General features: G+C 46.1%; 1 protein-coding gene across 1 annotated transcript in view; it reads left to right on the top strand.

Moving 5' to 3' along the window:
- cntln (centlein, centrosomal protein) overlaps nt 1-22,100 on the top strand; it is a 143,468-nt gene that overhangs the window by 102,053 nt on the left and 19,315 nt on the right. The window contains exons 22-25 of the mRNA XM_038999095.1: nt 6,583-6,709; nt 7,514-7,651; nt 7,990-8,175; nt 14,260-14,457. Coding sequence (XP_038855023.1) covers nt 6,583-6,709; nt 7,514-7,651; nt 7,990-8,175; nt 14,260-14,457 — 649 coding nt within the window. The remainder of the gene's footprint in view (nt 1-6,582; nt 6,710-7,513; nt 7,652-7,989; nt 8,176-14,259; nt 14,458-22,100) is intronic.

Raw genomic sequence — 22,100 nt, 5'->3', positions numbered from 1 at the left:
GGCCTGACTCTCCTCTCTTCTCTCTCATTTCATTTAATGTCACTCCAATAAGACAAGCTCTCATTTATTTGGCCCGGTCTGCCCCCAGGCTAACGGCTCTATCGAGGGAGACAGGGACATTTACTTACACAAAAATATGAAAGGCACTTGCCCCTCGGTTGCGTCATCTGTTTATTTAGAGTCGAAGCCTAGTCCGTAATATGCGCAGGCCGAGAGGAGAAACAACAAAGCATATTTTGCAATGTTAACCTGATTAATTAAAAGGAAACACATCTGATCTTTAATTATATCATTCCATTTGTTCTTCCGAATCCCCCCCAGCGGGACCCCAGAAGGCCATGAAGTCGGTAATATTTGCCTTTATGTGAAAAAAAACGGAGCAAAACATGTAAACAGAATAAACAACACACTAAGACGTTTAACTGAAAGAGTCTCTTAAGATGAGGCTCTAAAGAGTTACGGGAATATTAAGCGTGTCGGAGAGAGGTTTTGAAATGTGAAGTGACACGTCGTATATTTTAGACACACACACAGCCATGCCGTTTCAACAGCGGGCCCCCCAGTGTCTCTCTATCTAGTTACTGTCAGAATAGTCAACTAGTCAAGTAAACAAACTCTTTTGGAGTTGATTCCCCTCTGGATCGTTATCTACAGAACCACGTCCCCCTCCCTAGTCGCCGCCTCCACAGTCGAATGGGTTTTCATGTGGCGAGGACAGCAGTGGAACATTTCATCAAGAACTGTGTCTCTTTTCATGCTATTTGGATGTGTTGAATTGCATCTATGTAAGTGTAGATCAGACTGTTACTGCAGTCTGGATGTTAGTGTAGATCAGACTGTTACTGCAGTCTGGATGTTAGTGTAGATCAGACTGTTACTGCAGTCTGGATGTTAGTGTAGATCAGACTGTTACTGCAGTCTAGATGTTAGTGTAGATCAGACTGTTACTGCAGTCTAGATGTTAGTGTAGATCAGACTGTTACTGCAGTCTGGATGTTAGTGTAGATCAGACTGTTACTGCAGTCTAGATGTTAGTGTAGATCAGACTGTTACTGCAGTCTGGATGTTAGTGTAGATCAGACTGTTACTGCAGTCTATATGTTAGTGTAGATCAGACTGTTACTGCAGTCTAGATGTTAGTGTAGATCAGACTGTTACTGCAGTCTGGATGTTAGTGTAGATCAGACTGTTACTGCAGTCTGGATGTTAGTGTAGATCAGACTGTTACTGCAGTCTGGATGTTAGTGTAGATCAGACTGTTACTGCAGTCTAGATGTTAGTGTAGATCAGACTGTTACTGCAGTCTAGATGTTAGTGTAGATCAGACTGTTACTGCAGTCTGGATGTTAGTGTAGATCAGACTGTTACTGCAGTCTAGATGTTAGTGTAGATCAGACTGTTACTGCAGTCTAGATGTTAGTGTAGATCAGACTGTTACTGCAGTCTAGATGTTAGTGTAGATCAGACTGTTACTGCAGTCTAGATGTTAGTGTAGATCAGACTGTTACTGCAGTCTGGATGTTAGTGTAGATCAGACTGTTACTGCAGTCTGGATGTTAGTGTAGAGCAGACTGTTACTGCAGTCTAGATGTTAGTGTAGATCAGACTGTTACTGCAGTCTGGATGTTAGTGTAGATCAGACTGTTACTGCAGTCTAGATGTTAGTGTAGATCAGACTGTTACTGCAGTCTGGATGTTAGTGTAGATCAGACTGTTACTGCAGTCTGGATGTTAGTGTAGATCAGACTGTTACTGCAGTCTGGATGTTAGTGTAGATCAGACTGTTACTGCAGTCTAGATGTTAGTGTAGATCAGACTGTTACTGCAGTCTGGATGTTAGTGTAGATCAGACTGTTACTGCAGTCTGGATGTTAGTGTAGATCAGACTGTTACTGCAGTCTGGATGTTAGTGTAGATCAGACTGTTACTGCAGTCTGGATGTTAGTGTAGATCAGACTGTTACTGCAGTCTGGATGTTAGTGTAGATCAGACTGTTACTGCAGTCTGGATGTTAGTGTAGATCAGACTGTTACTGCAGTCTAGATGTTAGTGTAGATCAGACTGTTACTGCAGTCTGGATGTTAGTGTAGATCAGACTGTTACTGCAGTCTAGATGTTAGTGTAGATCAGACTGTTACTGCAGTCTGGATGTTAGTGTAGATCAGACTGTTACTGCAGTCTAGATGTTAGTGTAGATCAGACTGTTACTGCAGTCTAGATGTTAGTGTAGATCAGACTGTTACTGCAGTCTGGATGTTAGTGTAGATCAGACTGTTACTGCAGTCTGGATGTTAGTGTAGATCAGACTGTTACTGTAGTCTGGATGTTAGTGTAGATCAGACTGTTACTGCAGTCTGGATGTTAGTGTAGATCAGACTGTTACTGCAGTCTAGATGTTAGTGTAGATCAGACTGTTACTGCAGTCTAGATGTTAGTGTAGATCAGACTGTTACTGCAGTCTAGATGTTAGTGTAGATCAGACTGTTACTGCAGTCTGGATGTTAGTGTAGATCAGACTGTTACTGCAGTCTAGATGTTAGTGTAGATCAGACTGTTACTGCAGTCTGGATGTTAGTGTAGATCAGACTGTTACTGCAGTCTAGATGTTAGTGTAGATCAGACTGTTACTGCAGTCTAGATGTTAGTGTAGATCAGACTGTTACTGCAGTCTAGATGTTAGTGTAGATCAGACTGTTACTGCAGTCTGGATGTTAGTGTAGATCAGACTGTTACTGCAGTCTAGATGTTAGTGTAGATCAGACTGTTACTGCAGTCTGGATGTTAGTGTAGATCAGACTGTTACTGCAGTCTAGATGTTAGTGTAGATCAGACTGTTACTGCAGTCTGGATGTTAGTGTAGATCAGACTGTTACTGCAGTCTGGATGTTAGTGTAGATCAGACTGTTACTGCAGTCTAGATGTTAGTGTAGATCAGACTGTTACTGCAGTCTGGATGTTAGTGTAGATCAGACTGTTACTGCAGTCTGGATGTTAGTGTAGATCAGACTGTTACTGCAGTCTAGATGTTAGTGTAGATCAGACTGTTACTGCAGTCTGGATGTTAGTGTAGATCAGACTGTTACTGCAGTCTGGATGTTAGTGTAGATCAGACTGTTACTGCAGTCTATATGTTAGTGTAGATCAGACTGTTACTGCAGTCTAGATGTTAGTGTAGATCAGACTGTTACTGCAGTCTAGATGTTAGTGTAGATCAGACTGTTACTGCAGTCTAGATGTTAGTGTAGATCAGACTGTTACTGCAGTCTAGATGTTAGTGTAGATCAGACTGTTACTGCAGTCTAGATGTTAGTGTAGATCAGACTGTTACTGCAGTCTGGATGTTAGTGTAGATCAGACTGTTACTGCAGTCTGGATGTTAGTGTAGATCAGACTGTTACTGCAGTCTAGATGTTAATGTAGATCAGACTGTTACTGCAGTCTAGATGTTAGTGTAGATCAGACTGTTACTGCAGTCTGGATGTTAGTGTAGATCAGACTGTTACTGCAGTCTGGATGTTAGTGTAGATCAGACTGTTACTGCAGTCTAGATGTTAGTGTAGATCAGACTGTTACTGCAGTCTGGATGTTAGTGTAGATCAGACTGTTACTGCAGTCTGGATGTTAGTGTAGATCAGACTGTTACTGCAGTCTAGATGTTAGTGTAGATCAGACTGTTACTGCAGTCTATATGTTAGTGTAGATCAGACTGTTACTGCAGTCTATATGTTAGTGTAGATCAGACTGTTACTGCAGTCTGGATGTTAGTGTAGATCAGACTGTTACTGCAGTCTGGATGTTAGTGTAGATCAGACTGTTACTGCAGTCTAGATGTTAGTGTAGATCAGACTGTTACTGCAGTCTGGATGTTAGTGTAGATCAGACTGTTACTGCAGTCTGGATGTTAGTGTAGATCAGACTGTTACTGCAGTCTAGATGTTAGTTTAGATCAGACTGTTACTGCAGTCTAGATGTTAGTGTAGATCAGACTGTTACTGCAGTCTGGATGTTAGTGTAGATCAGACTGTTACTGCAGTCTGGATGTTAGTGTAGATCAGACTGTTACTGCAGTCTGGATGTTAGTGTAGATCAGACTGTTACTGCAGTCTGGATGTTAGTGTAGATCAGACTGTTACTGCAGTCTAGATGTTAGTGTAGATCAGACTGTTACTGCAGTCTGGATGTTAGTGTAGATCAGACTGTTACTGCAGTCTGGATGTTAGTGTAGATCAGACTGTTACTGCAGTCTAGATGTTAGTGTAGATCAGACTGTTACTGCAGTCTGGATGTTAGTGTAGATCAGACTGTTACTGCAGTCTGGATGTTAGTGTAGATCAGACTGTTACTGCAGTCTAGATGTTAGTGTAGATCAGACTGTTACTGCAGTCTAGATGTTAGTGTAGATCAGACTGTTACTGCAGTCTAGATGTTAGTGTAGATCAGACTGTTACTGCAGTCTAGATGTTAGTGTAGATCAGACTGTTACTGCAGTCTAGATGTTAGTGTAGATCAGACTGTTACTGCAGTCTAGATGTTAGTGTAGATCAGACTGTTACTGCAGTCTGGATGTTAGTGTAGATCAGACTGTTACTGCAGTCTGGATGTTAGTGTAGATCAGACTGTTACTGCAGTCTGGATGTTAGTGTAGATCAGACTGTTACTGCAGTCTAGATGTTAGTGTAGATCAGACTGTTACTGCAGTCTAGATGTTAGTGTAGATCAGACTGTTACTGCAGTCTGGATGTTAGTGTAGATCAGACTGTTACTGCAGTCTAGATGTTAGTGTAGATCAGACTGTTACTGCAGTCTGGATGTTAGTGTAGATCAGACTGTTACTGCAGTCTGGATGTTAGTGTAGATCAGACTGTTACTGCAGTCTAGATGTTAGTGTAGATCAGACTGTTACTGCAGTCTGGATGTTAGTGTAGATCAGACTGTTACTGCAGTCTGGATGTTAGTGTAGAGCAGACTGTTACTGCAGTCTAGATGTTAGTGTAGATCAGACTGTTACTGCAGTCTAGATGTTAGTGTAGATCAGACTGTTACTGCAGTCTAGATGTTAGTGTAGATCAGACTGTTACTGCAGTCTAGATGTTAGTGTAGATCAGACTGTTACTGCAGTCTAGATGTTAGTGTAGATCAGACTGTTACTGCAGTCTGGATGTTAGTGTAGATCAGACTGTTACTGCAGTCTGGATGTTAGTGTAGATCAGACTGTTACTGCAGTCTAGATGTTAGTGTAGATCAGACTGTTACTGCAGTCTGGATGTTAGTGTAGATCAGACTGTTACTGCAGTCTAGATGTTAGTGTAGATCAGACTGTTACTGCAGTCTGGATGTTAGTGTAGATCAGACTGTTACTGCAGTCTAGATGTTAGTGTAGATCAGACTGTTACTGCAGTCTGGATGTTAGTGTAGATCAGACTGTTACTGCAGTCTAGATGTTAGTGTAGATCAGACTGTTACTGCAGTCTGGATGTTAGTGTAGATCAGACTGTTACTGCAGTCTGGATGTTAGTGTAGATCAGACTGTTACTGCAGTCTGGATGTTAGTGTAGATCAGACTGTTACTGCAGTCTGGATGTTAGTGTAGATCAGACTGTTACTGCAGTCTGGATGTTAGTGTAGATCAGACTGTTACTGCAGTCTAGATGTTAGTGTAGATCAGACTGTTACTGCAGTCTAGATGTTAGTGTAGATCAGACTGTTACTGCAGTCTAGATGTTAGTGTAGATCAGACTGTTACTGCAGTCTGGATGTTAGTGTAGATCAGACTGTTACTGCAGTCTAGATGTTAGTGTAGATCAGACTGTTACTGCAGTCTGGATGTTAGTGTAGATCAGACTGTTACTGCAGTCTGGATGTTAGTGTAGATCAGACTGTTACTGCAGTCTAGATGTTAGTGTAGATCAGACTGTTACTGCAGTCTAGATGTTAGTGTAGATCAGACTGTTACTGCAGTCTAGATGTTAGTGTAGATCAGACTGTTACTGCAGTCTGGATGTTAGTGTAGATCAGACTGTTACTGCAGTCTGGATGTTAGTGTAGATCAGACTGTTACTGCAGTCTGGATGTTAGTGTAGATCAGACTGTTAATGCAGTCTGGATGTTAGTGTAGATCAGACTGTTACTGCAGTCTGGATGTTAGTGTAGATCAGACTGTTACTGCAGTCTGGATGTTCGTGTAGATCAGAAGATCTAGAAGGTAATTTGTCAGAAATGTTCCCCAACTGATGTTCCACAACATGCATAGATATTCCCCACTAGTCTAGGAATCAGGAATGTATGCAGTCTACAAATGGGATATTATACAGCCATTCATATTTTCTGCAGCATCCCCTATCAGCATGGGATTGTCAATATATTTAGTTGTCATAATGAGATGTGATGGGAGGGGTGCTTGGGGACACGGTGTGTGTGTGTGTGTGTCTGCTTCTGCGTGTGTTTGCGTCTGCATCGTTGCGTGCGTGTTAATGACCTGTGTGTGTGTGTGTGTGTGTGTGTGTGTGTGTGTGTGTGTGTGTGTGTGTGTGTGGTGTGTGGTGTGTGTGTGTGTGTGTGTGTGTGTGTGTGTCTCATTCCCAGGGTGATCCACACAGAGAGAGACGTGCACATGAAGAGGCAGCTGGTGGAGGACGTGAAGACCAGGATGAAGTTCCTCCTGGAGACTGAGAGGACACACAGAGGACTGGTGGAGGAGCTGGAGAAGAAAGTAGGTCTCAGTTAACATCTCACACCACATGGTTTAATCACACGCAACAATGACTTAGCATAATCAGATGGCATAAAATGCATTTCACTGGCACGTTTACAGTCCCGCCAGACTTGATGGTTTTCCTGTAGTCACAACAACATTTCAGATGTCACGTTTACAGTCCCGCCAGACTTGATGGTTTTCCTGTAGTCACAACAACATTTCAGATGTCACGTTTACAGTCCCGCCAGACTTGATGGTTTTCCTGTAGTCACAACAACATTTCAGATGTCACGTTTACAGTCCCGCCAGACTTGATGGTTTTCCTGTAGTCACAACAACATTTCAGATGTCACGTTTACAGTCCCGCCAGACTTGATGGTTTTCCTGTAGTCACAACAACATTTCAGATGTCACGTTTACAGTCCCGCCAGACTTGATGGTTTTCCTGTAGTCACAACAACATTTCAGATGTCACGTTTACAGTCCCGCCAGACTTGATGGTTTTCCTGTAGTCACAACAACATTTCAGATGGCACGTTTACAGTCCCGCCAGACTTGATGGTTTTCCTGTAGTCACAACAACATTTCAGATGGCACATTTTCATCACATGACGTCATCTGCTGGCAAATTTAACAATGAGTCGGCTATGCATGTACTATATGTCATGAAAACACCACTAACCGACATATACACCTAGCCTTGATTTAATTTAGACAGTACTGTAGCATGGGCTAAAGAAAAACACATTCAAACATCTTTGTTACTTTTAAGGTCATCTCAAGTTCTTCCTCCTCTCTCCCTCTGTGTGTGACGTCCAGGTGAAGACCTTGACAGAGGAGGCCACTAACAGGAAGGCCTTTATAGACTCTCTGAAGAGGAGGCTGAGTGTAGCCACTAAAGAGAAGAGTCAGTATGAGACGACCTGTCAGGATCTCAAGGAGGGCCTGGACAAGAAGGTAGCAGCAATAGCAGTTCAGACTCACCATTCTAGCAGTGTGTGTGACGTCCAGGTAGACAGCAGTGGTAATATTGCTGTTGCTTACACACAGGCTGGGATCGTTCTATTTTGACTTGGTAAAAAATAACAGCATCAAGCTATTTGATAAGGTGAATTGTATTTCCATCCCATGGACAAGCTGGGAGAAGTACCCTAACAGAAGTGGAGATTGACTCCACAACGCCTTCTTATAGCGTCATTTCCAACCCCATGTATTACGATATAATCTCCATGGGTTGTCATGTACAGGAACAGCATGAATGGAAATCTGATATCATTCTCTCTCCCTCCTTGTAGGAGCAGTGTGTGGAGGCCCTGCAGGCCCGTGTGAGGGCCAGTGAGCGGGCCCAGGCTGAGCTGGAGCAGACAGCCTTCCGTCAGATGGAGGGTCTGACCCAGCAGAGCACCGTGGCCCTGGAGGCCCTGCACAGACGACTGGGCCTGGCCCACACACAGCTGGACCAGCTACAAGCCTTCATTAAGGTACTGGACTGGGGACAGGGCATGGGTTAGAGGGCAGAGGTCAAATGTACTGGGGGCAGACATAGCACAGCACAGGGGTCGGTGGTCACTGTCAAAAACATGGACATACCAGGGTCGTGTTCAGTCGGGGCACACCGTAGATTTAAAATTAAATTAAAATAACCAGCCCCCCTCCGCGTTTCAGTCAGTTTTCTTCCATTTGGTGCCTAATGAACATGACCCAGTTTGACAATCCCGGTCTGAGATTAGCCTAGTGCATCCTAATATAACCGTATTAGGGTTGTGATATGCCAGTCAGACGAGGGACTGCTAATTATCCTTGCTGCCATGGCATGTTCTCTTCACACAAAGACCTAATAACCATTGTAATATGACGTCTCTTATTCTAAATTCATTAACATAATTGCCTCTGAATCAGTCTTTAATCCAACCATCAAATTGAGTCATGACTTTGGGTGACGCGAGGGCTGAGTGCTTAGTCTGTGCCAGTGGAGGGCATAATGGGGGGTGAAGGCCCTGCCAGTGTGCGTTTGCCCAGTGGGATTCGAGGCCAGGTCTGGCCTGGTCCCAGTTCTAATCCAACTGCCTTTCTAGTGGTGTGTCTGCCAGGGCCTGATAAAGAACCTGTCAATCACACCGTCGCCGTGACACCTGTCCATCAGCTCTGACTGCAGTGTTGAGGGGGAGGGGCTTGAGAGAGACTGCGATGGTATCCCCTCCCTCAGAACTAGTCCAGGAGACAACATGGATACCATTGTGGTCATCACCAGCTCTTTGTTCTCCCTCAAGACATTTGTTTCACTGGTCAAAATAAACTGAGCAAACTGCTGTCAGGAAGTTTTTAATAATAGGTTGCCCATCTTTCTCTCTCTCTCCCTACCTTCCTTTCCTGCCCTCTTCTCTACCCCCACTCCCTCTTTTCTCCCCTAGCAACATCATACTATCTTTACTAGTGAGCCCTTTCCTTCCTTGTTCCCAGAACACTAGGGCTGAGTTATCTGAATGTCTGGCCCACTGTTGTTGAGAATTCACATCATTCAAATCATTCCCATCATTCTATGTTTCTCCAATCCTTTTTATGATCCCAGATAAGAACAGGAGGCCGTTTGATTGGCTGACCTGCCATCCAGAGGAGATTTACTGCTGTCATGTATTGCTCAGTGTCCAGGGCTTCTGGGGCCTTCTTCTGTTGTGTACTCTGTTTGGTTGGACCCCGGGCTCCTCTCCACCTCTCTACCAGCCTCAGGCCATGTTCCACCTCTGTTGATGTGCTAAACACTAAACAGTGGCCCTGGACTGGCTGCCTACGCTCACCGGCTTAGGCTCAGACACAAAGGTGGACACCAGATTTGGGTTCAAATACTATTTCAATTATTTAAAGTACTTTCGCATACTTTAGAAGTAAGTATTCAGCAATGTTTGATTTGAAAATACAAGTAGTTGAATATTGGAATGTATTTGAAAATATACTTGGAAAGTATTGGTACTGGACACAGTTAAATAGAACAGTAATAGCCTATATCAGTATATATCTATGAAGGTGCCATGTTCACACTAGAGGTGTGTCTGAATTCACTCAACCACATATTGTGGTCTACTGTCCTTTACAATCCCTGTCTGTGTGTTTTCAAATGGCCATTTTCTCAGTCAGTCCTTCCAGACAGTTATTTTGAGTGTGTGATCTAGTGAGAGTGATCTAAACGAATGGGGTAGTTATTAGAGAAGGACAGTGTTTCCCTGCTCAGTTGATCTCCATGTTGTAAGCCTCTGCTGTCTAAATTGGCCCTCTGGCTATGGTGATTGTGATACAAGGTTTGTCAGGGTAAGATCTGTGTGCAACTGACTCGACCTGCACACACACACACACAAAATAGTGTGAGATACAATTGGTCTCACTTTCATATATACACACACACACTAATTCTCTCTCTCTCTCTTTCTCTCTCTCTTTCATTCTTTCTCTCTCCCTCTCTCCCAGGGCTCAAAATGAGTGATGAATTCACCCCTTAATCTCTTTCCGGATTATTCCACACATTCAGGGTTTGGGTCAATTGATTGTAACCCTTGACTAGCGACAGTAAATATCTATTAGGGCTGTAAATAAAAGAATAGGATCTCTGGCAGTTTCTTAATGAGCTGTGTATTCCTCCAGGACACAGAAGAAGTCTCGGCACACTTAAGGAGCCACACCCAGTTTGGTCTATCAGGAAAATGAAGACAGCTGTGGTATATCAGACCGTATACCACGGGTATAACAAAACATTTATTTTTACTGCTCTAATTACATTGGTAACCACTTTATAATAGCAATAATGCACCTCAGGGTTTGTGGTATATGGCCAATATAGCACTGCTAAGGGCTGTGTAAGAACAGCCCTTAGCCGTGGTACAGTTGAAGTCAGAAGTTTACATACACCTTAGCCAAAAACTCAGTTTTTCACAATTCTTGACATTTATTCCTAGTTAAAATTCCCCGTCTTAGGTCAGTTAGGATCACCACTTTATTTTAAGAATGTGAAATGTCAGAATAATAGTAGAGAGAATGATTTATTTCAGCTTTTATTTCTTTCATCACATTCCCAGTGGGTCAGAAGTTTACATACATTCAATTAGTATTTGGTAGCATTCCCTTTAAATTGTTTAACTTGGGTCAAACGTTTCAGGTAGCCTTCCACAAGCTCCTGACAGAACTGGTGTAACTGAGTCGGGTTTGTAGGCCTCCTTGCTCGCACACTAATTTTCAGTTCTCCCCACAAATTTTCTATAGGATTGGAGGTCAGGGCTTTGTGAAGGCCACTCTAATACCTTGACTTTGCTGTCCTTAAGCCATTTTGCCACAACTTTGGAAGTATGCTTGGGGTCATTGTCCATTTGGAAGACCCATTTGCGACCAAGCTTTAACTTCCTGACTGATGCCTTGAGATGTTGCTTCAATATATCCACATGATTTTCCTACCTCATGATGCCATATATTTTGTGAAGTGCACCAGTCCCTCCTGCAGCAAACCACCCCCACAACATGATGCTGCCACCCCCGTGCTTCACGGTTGGGATCGTGTTCTTCGGCTTGCAAGCCTCCCCCTTTTGCCTCCGAACGTAACGATGGTCATTATGGCCAAACAGTTCTATTTTTGTTTCATCAGACCAGAGGACATTTCTCCAAAAAGAAACTTGCAACTCCCCATGTGCAGTTGCAAACCGCAGTCTGGCATTTGTATGGCGGTTTTGGAGCAGTGGCTTCTTCCTTGCTGAGCGGCCTTTCAGGTTATGTCGGTATAGGACTGGTTTTACTGTGGATATAGATACTTTTGTACCTGTTTCCTCCAGCATCTTCACAAGGTCCTTTGCTGTTGTTCTAGGATTGATTTGCACTTCTCGCAACAAAGTACGTTCCTCTCTAGGAGACAGAACGCGTCTCCTTCCTGAGCGGTATGATGGCTGCGTGGTCCCATGGTGTTTATACTTGCGTACGATTGTTTGTACAGATGAACGTGGTACCTTCAGGCGTTTGGAAATTGCTCCCAAGGATGAACCAGACTTGTGGAGGTCTACAAATTTTTTTTTTTTTTGAGGTCTTGGCTGATTTCTTTAGATTTGCCCATGATGTCAAGCAAAGAGGCACTGAGTTTGAAGGTAGGCCTTGAAATACATCCACAGGTACACCTCTAATGGACTCAAATGATGTAAATTAGCCTAGGAGAAGCTTCTAAAGCCATGACATCATTTTCTGGAATTTTCCAAGCTGTTTAAAGGCACAGTCAACTTAGTGTATGTAAACTTCTGACCCACTGGAATTGTGATACAGTGAATTATAAGTGAAATAATCTGTCTGTAAACAATTGTTGGAAAAATCACTTGTGTCATGCACAAAGTAGATGTCCTAACCGACTTGCCAAAAATATAGTTTGTTAAACAAGAAATGTGTGGAGTGGTTGAAAAACGAGTTTTAATGACTCCAACCTAAGTGTATGTAAACTTCCGACTTCAACTGTATATTGGCCATATACCACACGCCCTCGTGGCCATATACCACACCCCCTCGTGGCCATATACCACACCACCTCGTGGCCATATACCACACGCCCTCGTGGCCATATACCACACGCCCTCGTGGCCATATACCACACCCCCTCGTGGCCATATACCACACCCCCTCGTGGCCATATACCACACCACCTCGTGGCCATATACCACACGCCCTCGTGGCCATATACCACACCCCCTCGTGGCCATATACCACACCCCCTCGTGGCCATATACCACACCCCCTCGTGGCCATATACCACACCACCTCGTGGCCATATACCACACCCCCTCGTGGCCATATACCACACCACCTTGCGGCCATATACCACACCCCCCCGTGGCCATATACCACACCACCTCGTGGCCATATACCACACCCCCTCGTGGCCATATACCACCTCGTGGCCATATACCACACCACCTTGTGGCCATATACCACACCACCTCGTGGCCATATACCACACCACCTCGTGGCCATATACCACACCACCTCGTGGCCATATACCACACCACCTCGTGGCCATATACCACACCACCTCGCGGCCATATACCACACCACCTTCTGCCTTATTGACTAATAATATATTGATTTGGGGTAGAATAGACACCTCAGCTTAAATATAAATACTTTATAGAATGTACAGAGAAACCCTACAGAATATCCTAGTCTGTTTAGTCATATTATTTTGGTTTTTAGAATCAGCTCATTTGTGTTTTTGTCTGAGCTTCATGCATTTATATTTGATTTCATTTACTAATAGTCCATCTAATGCCATACCTCGGCTCCGTCCACGATCTGTCTGTCAACGATAACTCTCCCCACCAACTCTCAGAGCTCTCCCTTATGAAATCTAGCAGAGCCTCAGCAAAGTACTTCTGATCCGCCCGTGTGAAATAAACTAAAGCAATGGAGATGTCTACTGTATGTCTGTTTATGATTAGCCTGGGTTATGTACACAGAATGTGGGGGGGTGTACATACGTGTGTGTGTGTGCGTGTGTGTGCGTGTGTGTGCGTGTGTGTGTGTACGTCTGTTTCTGTATGTGTGCAGTTTTCCTTGTGTGTGTGCTTGAAAAGCAGTCTCATGCTACCTAGCCCATCTCTCGGCTGACCGTCCATTCCAAGGTCAGCTTTTCAGGCGAGCTTACAGGGGAATGATACAGAAGATTATTGCATCGATCAATAAGCTCAAAATGAAGCAAAGGGGAGTTTTGGGTTATTGACTTTCTCATGTACAGTGGCAGCTTTGACATTTAATTGTCTCGCTCTCTTTGTATTTAGAGCCAACTGCCATTTAGTGGATTCAGGCCTCTGAGGTGCCCGAAGACCAATGAGGTTTCACACACACACACACACTCTCGGGCACCATTTTAAATGCACCTCATCGCTCAATTATTTACACTGTTATGTCGTTGTATTGGCTTGTTGTATGGTGAGCCCATTCAAAAGCAAATAAATAAAAGGTAGCATCTTTCCCATGCGTGATTCGGTCCGCGTCAATTCTGAGGAGATTTGTCGGAAAAAAAACCTATTGTTGATATCCAAGATGCGTAGATACCCTCGGTGTCCGTCATCACGGCGCCATTCAATCGATCGGATAACTCGGAAACCCTCTCAGGTACTAAACTCCTATACGGAGAATGAGCGAACGAACCAGAGAATTTCAGTGTCAAACTCAAGATTGCTGCTGACGCCCTCGGCTCTTGTCTTGATAGGTTTAATTTATTCATCATTTATACAGGTGTAGGGTCTTAATTTGATCACCCTGTTGCAGGAGAACTTTTCAACAATGCAGGAAATGTTGAACTTGTGGTGTATTTAAAGTTTAAAAAGGCTTCTGAAGTCTGTAATTTCCACTTTTCCCTTACAAAACAATTTATAAACCCCTACAAAAATGTCCATGAATTATAATACACATAATAATTCACATTTCCTGTTGCTGCAGGACTTTTTTCCCCTGCTGTAGAAAACTGGCTCAAATGTAGATCCTACATCTGTATCTGTGTCTCTCTCGCTTTCTCTAGTTTCATCACCCTTTCTACATTTTCTTCTTCTCAGGCTCTGGCAAGCGAAACTCTCCGTGAGGTGCAGGACGCCAAATCGCAGCTGAGGAAGAACAGGAAGATGGCGGAGAAGAAGAAGGCAGTAGGGGCCGGAGGGCTGTCCAAGCAGTCCATGGTCAAGGCCCAGTCCATTGCTGCATCCATCCTCAACATGACCGAGATGGACCTGGCTGAAATGCTGGACACCGATGAGGTACAGGTTCATGAATCCATAAAATAGTCACTGCAGGATGGACGTAATATCTGACCCTGTATCAGCTGTTAAGAGACATCTTCTACCACCTTCACAATGACCCAGTGGGAACAGATACATGTATAGGTTACCATCACTGACAGGAAAACATGGAAAGACAGTTGACTTGTATTGAAGTCCCAGTTCAGTCAGATGAATCTAACTGGCACTTGGCCTCTGTGGCGGTTCAGTCTCATGTAGAGGCGAAAGAAACGCACACCTATTTAGGCGAGGTGCTGGCTAGCGGAGTGGAACACTTAAAAAAATAAAGGAGAGCCGCACACTCTAGGAGCTCAGATTCAAAAATATTTCAGTCTCATGTAACAGAGTGCTATAGTAAATGTAGCTATATGACCTTTCTAGTCGTTGACTGGATAAGTAGGCATCATGGACACTTAGGGAGGTGATACAGTGCATTCGGAAAGTATTCAGACCCCTTGACCTTTTCCACATTTTGTTATATTACAGCCTTATTCTTAAATGGATGAAATAAAACATTTTCCTCATCGCTCTACACACAATACCCCATAATGACAAAGCGAAAACAGGTTTTTATTTACATAAGTATTCAGACCCTCAAGATTTAGCTCAGGTGCATCCTGTTTCCATTGATCATCCTTGAGATGTTTCTACAACTTGATTGGAGTCCACCTGTGGTAAATTCAATAGATTGGACATGATTCGGAAAGGCACACATCTGTCTATATAAGGTCCCACAGTTGACAGTGCATGTCAGAGCAAAAACCAAGTCATGAGGTCGAAGGAATTGTCCGTAGAGCTCCGACACAGGATTGTGTCGAGGCACAGATCTGGGGAAGTGTACCCCAAAATTTCAGCAGCATTGAAGGTCCCCAAAAACACAATGGCCTCCATCATTCCTAAATGGAAGAAGTTTGGAACCACCAAGACTCTTCCTAGATCTGGCCACCCGTTCAAACTGAGCAATCGGGGGAGAAGGGCCTTGGTCAGGGAGGTGACCAAGAATCCGATGGTCACTCTGACAGAGCTCCAGAGTTCCTCTGTGGAGATGGGAGAACCTTCCAGAAGGGCAATCATCTCTGCAGCACTCCAGACGGAAGCCACTCCTCAGTAAAAGGCACATGATAGCCCGCTTGGAGTTTGCCAAAAGGCACCTAAAGACTCTCAGACCATGAGAATCAAGATTCTCTGGTCTGATGAAACCAAGATTGAACTCTTTGGCCTGAATGCCAAGCGTCACGTCTGGAGGAAACCTGGCACCATCCCTACGGTGAAGCATGGTGGTGGCAGCATCATGCTGTTGGGATGTTTTTCAGCGGCAGGGACTGGGAGACTAGTCGGGATCAAGGGACAGATGAATGGAGCAAAGTACAGAGAGTTCCTTGATGAAAACCTGCTCTAGAGCGCTCAGGACCTCAGACTGGGGCGAAGGTTCACCTTCCAACAGGACAACAACCCTAAGCACACAGCCAAGACAACGCAGGAGTGGCTTCGGGACAAGTCTCTGAATGTCCTTGAGCTGTCCAGCCAGAGTGATTGAACCCGATCGAACATCTCTGTAGAGACCTGAAACTAGCTGTGCAGCAACGCTCCCCGTTCAACCTGACAGAGCTTGAGAGGATCTGCAGAGAAGAGTGGGTGAAACTTGCCAAATACAGGTGTGCCAACCTTGTAGCGTCATACCCAAGAAGACTCAAGGCTGTAATCGCCTGCAAAGGTGCTTCAACAAAGTACTGAGCAAAGGGTCTGAATACTTATGTATATGTGATAATTCTTATATTTAATACATTTGCAAACATTTCTAAAAATCTGTTTTTGCTTTGTGGGGTATTGTGTGTAGATTGATGAGGGGGAGAAAAAAAACAATTTAATACATTTTACAATAAGGCTGTAACATAACGTGGTGGTCTAGTGTGTTTGGGATTTATCAGTGTTTCCCCTAGGATTTTTTTGTAGCAGCGGTGGCAGAGTTAGGGTATGGGGGGTGGGGGGCTTGTTCTTTCTGGGGTCTTCCTGGGGCATACATCTGATATACATCTACATTATATATACAGTATATTCAAATTGTTTTGCAGTGGCGTCCACGATCCCCTAAATGCATATAGGGGAAACACTAGCTTTATGTATAGGAAGACGATTATAGAAAACATGGCTACGTACATTACAGAATGAAACCAGGCTAGGATACAACTATCTCTTTTTCAAGAGAAGAAGAAAACGCCACAACATTGAAAATCTCACTCTCTTACTCACTATAAAAGTTATTTGGCTCATGGCTTTTCTTGTTCAAAAAGGACCCTTTCTTTCATGACAACAAGCTCTAACTACAGTACGTCCCCACTTCCTCCCCATAGATCACTCCTTCTCTCGCTCTTCTCCCTTGTCGTCAATTAACCGACACAGCGTTACAATCAACTTCCTGTCTTCATCACAGGATGTGAGAGTGTATGCCAGCCAGGAATCAGGCACCACCTACCCTGGAATGACAGGGCCTAGATACGTTTGAAGAAATGTTCCAACTTATCAGAGCTTAATGACCGTGAAGTGTGTGTGAGGTGAGCGTTGCTCCGGGTGTGTGTTAATGGCGGCTAATGGCATTCCGCCCGGTCAACGGAGTGTGTGTGTCTGTTGGTGTTAATTGCTCGTCCGTGGATCACGGCGCTGTCGGGTGCTCAGGGACCCACTGGAGAACGGGTAAGTGGTCTGTCACAGGAAGGGTGTGTGTGTGCGGTTATGTGTGTGTGTGTGTGGGTGTTGGGAGCGGAGAGGAGCCAGTCACGGTGTGTTGCTAATTGAAAATCCCCCAGGAACCATACAAGGGGGGAACAGTAATTGTGTGTCTGTGTAGATCTTTATGCAACTGGAAGTTACCAGGAAACCACACGTGTTTTAATCTGTCCAGGTTGGAATTCACCTACTGCTTACTTAGTAACAGAGAGTTTTCCACCAGGTATTTTACCGTGTCAAATGTTGATGTTGAGATGTTTGTTTCTGCGACTGAAAGATTCAGACAGAGTTGAATAGCAGTGTGGTTCTCTCAGTTTGAGAGGAGGAGTTGTTCTGCTATACTGTACCTTTTATTTCTCTTCCACTGTTACTGAGGGTGGTTGTGGGAAAAGCCCTTTGTGTTGCCACGGCCCTACACACTCTAACACACACAAATCAAATCAAATGTTATTTGTCACATGCTCCGAATACAACAGGTGTAGTAGACCTTACAGTGAAATGCTTACTAACCAACAATGCAGTTAAAACATTTTTAGACTATTAAAAAATACGAAAACATATATTTAAAAAAAAAATTGAACTATAAACAAATAATAAATAAAATGGACAAATAACATAAAAAATTAAGAAGAAAATATATACAAATTACTATAGAAATAATATACCAAAATTTAAAAAAAATGGAATACACACACTAGCACACTCTCAGCCTCAGCATACTCTTCCCTGCCACTCCATCCAGCGGTAGACAGGCAGTAAGGGAGTGGCAGTAGCGGTCAGCTCCTTCTCCTTTGGCAGCAGCAGCTTGTTGTGGACTTAATGATGCGTCTGTAATAAGGACATAATTGCCAGGCCAGTTTGTTTTCCAACAGGGCCCCTAATGAGAGACGCAGGGTCAGTGTATTGTTATGAATCCTCTGAGGGGCCACACACATCATTCTCACCTCCGTGGGAGGCACAGGAGGCAGGGGTGATGAGGAGCCCACCATCAAGCAAGCCCACACCTCACCTCGCTCTCATTCTATCGCTCTCTCTCATTCTGTCTCTCTCATTCTATCGCTCTCTTTCTCTCTGCCTGTCTCACTACCTATCTCTGCCTCTACCTAGTCCCCTCCCTCCCTCCCTCCCTCCCTCCCTCTCCAGTCACACTAATGAGGGTCTCTGAAGACATGGAAATTAGCTGTGCGCTAACGCTACCACCAGGCCCCACCATCCTCATCCATCTAGGGGAGCCAGGGAGGTCCACCATCCCCATCCATCTAGGGGAGCCAGAGAGGCCCACCATCCCCATCCGTCTAGGGGAGCCAGGGAGGCCCACCATCACCATCCATCTAGGGGAGCTAGGGAGGCCCACCATCCCCATCCGTCTAGGGGAGCCAGGGAGGCCCACCATTCCCATCCATCTAGGGGAGCCAGGGAGGCCCACCATCCTCATCTGTCTAGGGGAGCCAGGGAGCCCCACCATCCTCATCCGTCTAGGGGAGCCAGGGAGGCCCACCATCCCCATCCATCTAGGGGAGCCAGGGAGGCCCACCATCCCCATCCATCTAGGGGAGCCAGGGAGGCCCACCATCCCCATCCATCTAGGGGAGCCAGGGAGGCCCACCATCCCCATCCATCTAGGGGAGCCAGGGAGGCCCACCATCCCCATCCATCTAGGGGAGCCAGGGAGGCCCACTATCCCCATCCGTCTAGGGGAGCCAGGGAGGCCCACCATCCCCATCCGTCTAGGGGAGCCAGGGAGGCCCACCATCCCCATCCGTCTAGGGGAGCCAGGGAGCCCCACCATCCTCATCCGTCTAGGGGAGCCAGGGAGGCCCATCCGTCTAGGGGAGCCAGGGAGGCCCACCATCCCCATCCATCTAGGGGAGCCAGGGAGGCCCACCATCCTCATCCATCTAGGGGAGCCAGGGAGGCCCACCATCCCCATCCATCTAGGGGAGCCAGGGAGGCCCACTATCCCCATCCGTCTAGGGGAGCCAGGGAGGCCCACCATCCCCATCCGTCTAGGGGAGCCAGGGAGGCCCACCATCCCCATCCGTCTAGGGGAGCCAGGGAGCCCCACCATCCTCATCCGTCTAGGGGAGCCAGGGAGGCCCATCCGTCTAGGGGAGCCAGGGAGGCCCACCATCCCCATCCATCTAGGGGAGCCAGGGAGGCCCACCATCCTCATCCATCTAGGGGAGCCAGGGAGGCCCACCATCCTCATCCATCTAGGGAAGCCAGGGAGGCCCACCATCCTCATCCGTCTAGGGGAGCCAGGGAGGCCCATCCGTCTAGGGGAGCCAGGGAGGCTCACCATCCCCATCCATCTAGGGGAGCCAGGGAGGCCCACCATCCTCATCCATCTAGGGAAGCCAGGGATGCCCACCATCCTCATCCATCTAGGGGAGCCAGGGAGGCCCACCATCCCCATCCGTCTAGGGGAGCCAGGGAGCCCCACCATCCTCATCCGTCTAGGGGAGCCAGGGAGGCCCATCCGTCTAGGGGAGCCAGGGAGGCCCACCATCCCCATCCATCTAGGGGAGCCAGGGAGGCCCACCATCCTCATCCATCTAGGGGAGCCAGGGAGGCCCACCATCCTCATCCATCTAGGGAAGCCAGGGAGTCCCACCATCCCCATCCATCTAGGGGAGCCAGAGAGGCCCACCATCCCCATCCATCTAGGGGAGCCAGGGAGGCCCACCATCCCCATCCATCTAGGGGAGCCAGGGAGGCCCACCATCCCCATCCATCTAGGGGAGCCAGGGAGGCCCACCATCCCCATCCATCTAGGGGAGCCAGAGAGGTCCACCATCCCCATCCGTCTAGGGCAGGTATTCCCAAACTAGGGTACGCGCAATGCCGTCGGGGGTATGCCAAATAAAAATGTGATAATTAAAAATTATTTATATTCTTCATATTTTCAAACAGTAGATTTATATTTTCCAACAGGGCTATACATTTGGGTGAGGTTTCTTTCCCGACTGGGTAGCCTCGTTTCACTGCCAAAAATAAAATTAAACCATCTAGTGTTCAGCGAAATAACAACACAATGTCAAACACAAGTAGCCTAGTCAAATAATTAACATCCAATCACATTAACCGTTACTCTCTCGCGGGAAACCTTCACTCTTGCGCAGACATTTAGAAACAAAACATGACAATTTGAAAAATAAGCCACGGGACTTTTTTGAGCGAGAATAAAGACGACTTTCGAGTAGTAAGACGCGTATAAAAGCAGCAGATACCATTAATAAGAAGGGGCTAGAAGCGTCTTATATGGTGAGCTACCGAGTGGCTGGAACAGGCAAGCCCCATACTATTGTGGAGGACTTAATTCTTCCTGCTGCTGCGGATATGGCTGGGACAATGCTGGGGAAAAAGGTCAAAAAACTATACAGACAATGCCTTCATCAAACAACACTGTTTCACGATGCATCAGTGACATGGCAGGCGATGTGTTGAAACAATTACTGCTTCGCATACAAGCCAGTGAATTCTATACGTTACAGCTGGATGAGTCAACAGACGTGGCAGGCATGGCACAGCTCCTGGTATATGTCTGTTTATGGGGGGGTCAATTAAGGAAGACATCCTCTTCTGCAAACCAGGACAACATGAGAGGATATTTTTAAAGTACTGGCTGGACAGCTTTGTGACATCAAATGGACTTTGGTGGTCAAGATGTGTTGGTATCTGTACTGATGACGCAAAAGCCATGACAGGGAGACATAGTGGAGTGGTAACACGCGTGCAAGCAGTTTTACAACATACAATTGCTCGTCACCCCCGAAAGTCTTCCCTGGCCCACAATCCCCATCCATCTAGAGGATAGGAGAGCCAGGGAGGCCCACAATCCCCATCCATCTAGAGGATAGGAGAGCCAGGGAGGCCCACAATCCCCATCCATCTAGAGGATAGGAGAGCCAGGGAGGCCCACCATCCCCATCCGTCTAGAGGATAGGAGAGCCAGGGAGGCCCACCATCCCCATCCGTCTAGAGGATAGGATAGCCAGGGAGGCCCACCACCCCCATCCATCTAGAGGATAGGAGAGCCAGGGAGGCCCACCATCCCCGTCCATCTAGAGGATAGGAGAGCCAGGGAGGCCCACCATCCCCATCCATCTAGAGGATAGGAGAGCCAGGGAGGCCCACCATCCCCATCCATCTAGAGGATAGGAGAGCCAGGGAGGCCCACCATCCCCATCCATCTAGGGGATAGGAGAGCCAGGGAGGCCCACCATCCCCATCCATCTAGAGGATAGGAGAGCCAGGGAGGACCTTTGGGGGGGAGACGAGTGCAATTGGTGCCTCAGCCCCACCTTATAAGCCACACCTTATCCTCCATTCACCGACCCCTCCCCCCTCTACCTCTTTGAGAGACAGCACCTGAGGTTAAAAGCCTTGCAGGGTTCTGTTAACTGGGACAAGGTGTATATACATAGGGAACTGGCACTGGTGTATGTATGCATACTAGAGGGTTCATTAGCAGTAACAAGGTTGCACTATCTGCACGCTGCTGATGGTGTCTCTTTAATAAAGACTGACCCTGAGTGGCGCAGCGGTCTAAGGCATCGCAGTGCTGAGGTGCCACTACAGCCTGGGGTTCACCCAGAAGGTGGTGCACAATTGTCCCAGGGCCGTTCGGGTTAGGGGAGGGTTTTACAGGGGGCTTTTCTTGGCTCATCACGCTCTAGTGACTCCTTCTTTTCTCTTATTTTTCATGAAAGCTTCATTTTCTGACCTCATCTCAGCCTTTATTTTTGTATCTGCGTTGAAGTGGAATTGCCTTCATTTAGTGATTTCCTGGTTGTACAGAGAAGAGTCGTCCTGTGAGGCTCAGTTGGTAGAGAATGGCTGGTTGTGGGTTGATTCCCGCTGGGCCCACCCATACTTAACCTGTATGCACGCATGAC

This window comes from Salvelinus namaycush, chromosome 8 (genome assembly GCF_016432855.1).
Source record: "Salvelinus namaycush isolate Seneca chromosome 8, SaNama_1.0, whole genome shotgun sequence".
Classification (NCBI taxonomy): domain Eukaryota; kingdom Metazoa; phylum Chordata; class Actinopteri; order Salmoniformes; family Salmonidae; genus Salvelinus; species Salvelinus namaycush.
The sequence above is the reverse complement of the archived record's forward strand: the minus strand, read 5'-3'. Positions and strand labels throughout refer to the sequence as shown.